The sequence below is a fragment of the Apteryx rowi genome, unplaced genomic scaffold (assembly GCF_003343035.1).
Source record: "Apteryx rowi isolate R43461 unplaced genomic scaffold, aptRow1 scaffold_1113, whole genome shotgun sequence".
Lineage (NCBI taxonomy): Eukaryota > Metazoa > Chordata > Aves > Apterygiformes > Apterygidae > Apteryx > Apteryx rowi.
This window is the reverse complement of record NW_020447324.1, coordinates 45,387-49,728: the sequence shown is the minus strand read 5'-3', so window position 1 is coordinate 49,728 and position 4,342 is coordinate 45,387. Positions and strand designations below refer to the sequence as shown.

Genomic DNA, 4,342 nt, shown 5'->3' with positions numbered 1-4,342 from the left:
GGCTTCCGCCTGGGACCAGTGACACTGGAGCCCACAGAGGACGGGCTGGCCGGGGTGGCCACRCTGCTGCTGCAGCTGCCGGGGGGGCCGCGGGGCCCCCACCGCGCCGCCCTGGGCTCAGCCCTCGTCGCCCTGCGCCACAACCTCCAGGATTACTGGGGGGGCGGYGGTGGCGGCAGCGGCGCCGGGGGGGTGACGCCGCGCAAGCCGGGGGGGCCCGGCCACGACCTCACCTCCATGTCACTCTGAGACACCCCCCCCAGCGCTGCTGCGGGGGGGGGGACAGGACACATGCACCAACCCCCCCCCCCCATCCCAGGTTAGGGGACACCAGCGCCTGGGATGCAACGGGGCCACCCCCGGGCATGCAAATCCCAGGTGTGTTTATGGGGGGGAGCTGCATTGCCCCATATTTATGGAGGGATTTGCCCCCCCCATCATGCAAAACACCCCAGTATTTATGGGGGGGGGCATTACCCTATATTTATAGGAGATTGGGCCCCCCAACATATAAAACACCCCACTATTTATGGGGGGGCATCACCCCATATTTATAGGGGATTGGGCCCCCCCCACACACACCATGCAAAATACTCCATTACCTGGGGGGGGGGACATTGCCCCATATTTATAGGAGATTGCCCCCCACACACCATGCAAAACACCCCAATATTTGGGGGGGATTGTCCGATATTTATAGGGGATGGGGCCCCCCCCCTTCACCATATAAAACACTCCAGTATTTATGGGGGGGGCTACATTGCCCCATATTTATAGGGGATTGACCCCTACATCATGCAAAACACCCCAATATTTGGGGGGGGGCATTGTCTGATATTTATAGGGGATTGGGCTCCCCTGTGCTATCCAAAATACTCCACTACTTGGGGGGGGGGGCATTGCCCCATATTTATAGGGGATKGGGGCCCCCCCATCATGCAAAACACCCCTGTATTTATGGAGGGGGCAGGATGGGGTGCTGCCCCCCCCAGCCACATCCCCAGTGTATTTTGGGGGGGAAATGGCACGTTCTCTGTATTTGGGGGTTGGGCCCCCCCCTTGCCACTCCATCCCAGTATTTTGGGGGTTTCTCCGGTATTTATGGGGCACTTCCCCCCACCCTTTGCCACGTATTTATGGACCCCCCGGGCCTGGTTTCGCGCTGCCCCCCCACCGCGGGGGGGTCAATAAATGCCGGCTGTTGCCCCCAGCCCCATGTGTGTCCCTGTGAGCGGCCAGGATGCTGGGGGGGGCAGCTATTGGGGACTCCCTAGACCCCCCCCAGGGACCCCTCCAGACCCCTTGAGGACCCCCCCCAAATCCTCCTACCCTTAGGGGGGTGCCTCCCCCCCATATCACCCCATCTTGGAGCCCCCCCCAAATCTTCCTACATTTGGGGGAAGACCCCCAAATCCTCCTACCCTTGGGGGGACCCTATATCCTCACCCCTTAGAGCCCCACCTAAATCCTCCTCTTTGGGGGGGGCACTCAAAGCCTCGAGCCCCCCTACAGAGCCTCCCAAAATCCTACTGCCCCCCCTAGAGCCCCCCCAAGACCCTCCTATGGCCACAGAGCCCTGGGCTTCAGCCCCGTGGCAGACCATGGGGCAGGCCGTGGGGCACGCTATGGGGCAGGCCACAGAGCACACAGGGCCAGGCTGCGATGGGAAGGTTTATCCAGATCCACGCGGGGTCCGTGAGTGGCAAAGCTGTGTCCATCCTGTGTCCGTCCCCATGTCTGCCTCATGCGGGGTCCATAAGTGGCACAGCCATGTCTGTCCCATGTCCATCCCGTGTCCAACCCCATCTGCACAGGGTCCACAGGCAGTGCAGCTGTGTCCAGTCCCATGTCCATGCTGTGTCCATCCCTGCGGGGCGCTGCCTGCGCAGCTGGCTCTGTCCCCATGTCCGTCCTGTGTCCGTCCCCACCTGCATGGGGTCTGTGAGCGGCACAGCCATGTCCATGCTATGTCCATCCCATGTCTGTGCTGTGTCTGTGTCCATGCGGGGCGCAGGGCTGGGTCAGCCAAGGTGCGGGGCGGCCTCCCGCAGCTCCTCGAGGTGCCAGTGGCGCCGGAAGGGCTGGAGGTCCCATGTCCCCCCATGTCCCGCTCTGTTGCGGGAGCCCCTGCCACGGCACAGGGTGGGGAGAGCTCATGCCCCACACATGGCTTCCAAGGTGCCCGGCCACTGCCAGCCATGGGGCAGCTATGGGGGTCCCAGCCTCAGGGAGGAGGCCATGAGGAGCTGTGGGGCAGGGGATGGGGGGCACCAGCCCCACAGGGGATTAATGGGGGGATCTGTGGGGCAGGCTCAGGCCCTGAGTGATTGGGGAGGGGGCTGCAGGGCCCAACCCCCCCCCTTACTCTCGAACCGTTCTTACGCTGTTTGCGTAGCCCCCTTACACTACTTATATACGTACGCCCTTACGCCATCTGTGTAGCGCCTACGCCAGAAGCGCACGCCCCCTTAAGGCCTTCGCGCGGCGATTACGCCACTAGCGTACCCGATCTACGCTCCTTCCGTGGCGACTATGCCACTAGCGCACCCCCTTACGCCCTTTGCGGGGGGACTACGCCATTAGCGCACACCTGCCCTTACGCTCTTTGCGCGGTGATTACGCCAGTACCGTAAACCCGCACCCCCTTACGCTCTTTACGTAGCGCTTACGCCGCGAGCGTACGACCGCCGCGCCTTACGTCCTTTGCGTGGCCCTTAGGCCACTAACGCACGACTCCCGCCCCCACGTCGTTTGCGTAGCCCCTGCGCCGCCGCCCCCCCGACTTCTTCCCCCCGCGAGCTCCGGGCCGCCGCCACCCCCCGGGGACCCCGCCGCGCCCCACCGCGCCGCCCGCCGCCACCGGGCCCGCGCCCGCGCCGCCATCTTGGAGCCGCCGGGACTTGCTCCGCAACCGGATCACTCCGCGCGACGCCGCCGTTGCTAGGTGAGCGCGCGCATGCGCGTGAGGGAGAGAGTGGCGTGACCCAACGCCTCCCCGCGGAAAGTAGTTCCGCCGCCTCCCCGCGTCGCCGTGGAAACGGTGGGGCAACGCGGCCCCGCTATGGGGCGCAGGGGCCCGCTATGGGGCACAGGAGCCCGCTATGGGGCATAGGGGCCCCCATGTCCCCCTAAGGGGCACAGAGATCCCCATGGGACCAGGCCCCCGTAGGAAGGCAGCCCCTGCCCCACATCTATGGGGCTCAGCCCCACATACACACTTCTCCCTGTGGGGCACAGTGGCCCCCGTGGGTAGAGGCCCCTATAGGGAAGAGGCCTCCCCCCCGCCAGGCTTCCTATGGGGCTCAGCCTTCCCCCAGTCTCCCTATGGGGCACAGGGGTCCCCCTGGGAAGTGACCCTCCCCTGCCCCACACCTGTGGGGCCAGGATCCCCATGTCTCCCTATGGGGCTCAGCCCCCCCCCCGTGTTTCCCTATGGGGAAGGGGGGTCCCCTGGGAAGTGTCTCCTGCCCCACACCTGTGGGGCCAGCCCCCCCCCCCGTCACACCATCACGCAGGCAGCAGGTGGGTTTTGAAGGGGCTTTATTCCCCCCCCCCCATGGGGCTGAGCCCCACGGCGGGCCGGGGCTCAGGACCCCACCTCACGCCCCGCGGGGCCACTGGGGCGCCGGGCACTGCCCCCCCGGCCCTGTTGCCAGCCCAGGGGGGGCCCTGGGGGGCTCGGCCCCCCCCCGCCCCCCACCGGGGGGCCCCCGCAGCATGGGGGGGGCTGCGCCCCAGACCCCCAGGCCACCGCAGCGCTGTGGGGCGGGGGGGCGGCACTGGAGCCGTGGGTTGATGTGGTCCTGGTGCCGTGGGTCATGGCAGCGCTGGCGCCGTGGGTCAGTGCATTGCCGGAGCCCCAGGCCCCTTCAGCCCCCGTGCTGTGGGTCAGTGCGTCGTGGGGGCCATGGGCTCCTGCAGACCCACTGCCGTGGGTCGGTGCATTGCTGGAGCTGTGCATTGGTGCATCACCASAGCTGTGGGGTGGCGGAGCCCTGCCGCCATGGGTCACTGCGTTGCTGGTGCTGTGGGGCAGTGCAGCCCCACCACCGTGGGTCGCTGTGTTGCTGGAGTCATGGGTCTCTGCAGCCCCGCTGCCATGGGTCACTGCATTGCTGGAGTCATGGGTCTCCATGGCCCCACTGCTGTGGGTCACTGTGTTGCTGGAGTCATGGGTGGCCCCGCCACCATGGGTCGCTGAATTGCCGGAGCCATGGGTGGTCCCACCACCGTGGGTTGCTGGAGCGCTGGCACTGTGGGTCACTGCACTGCTGCCGCCGTGGGTCTCCGCAGCCCCGGTGCCGTGGGTCACTGCACTGCCGGCGCCGTGGGTCGCGGTGGC

At 66.5% G+C, this 4,342-nt stretch overlaps 2 protein-coding genes across 2 annotated transcripts in view; one reads left to right on the top strand and one right to left on the bottom strand.

Annotated features, from left to right (window-relative positions):
* Nucleotides 1-1,214, top strand: part of MEGF8 (multiple EGF like domains 8) — a 28,999-nt gene extending 27,785 nt beyond the window's left edge. The window contains 1 exon segment of the mRNA XM_026077360.1: nt 1-1,214. This exon segment is cut by the window's left edge and continues 151 nt beyond it. Within this exon segment, the coding sequence (XP_025933145.1) occupies nt 1-249 (249 nt within the window). The 3' untranslated portion in view covers nt 250-1,214.
* A 1,885-nt stretch (nt 1,215-3,099) lies between these two features.
* The window catches only part of LIPE (lipase E, hormone sensitive type), an 8,067-nt gene continuing 6,824 nt past the window's right edge, over nt 3,100-4,342 (bottom strand). Inside the window, exon 9 of the mRNA XM_026077346.1 lies at nt 3,100-3,224. Coding sequence (XP_025933131.1) covers nt 3,100-3,224 — 125 coding nt within the window. The remainder of the gene's footprint in view (nt 3,225-4,342) is intronic.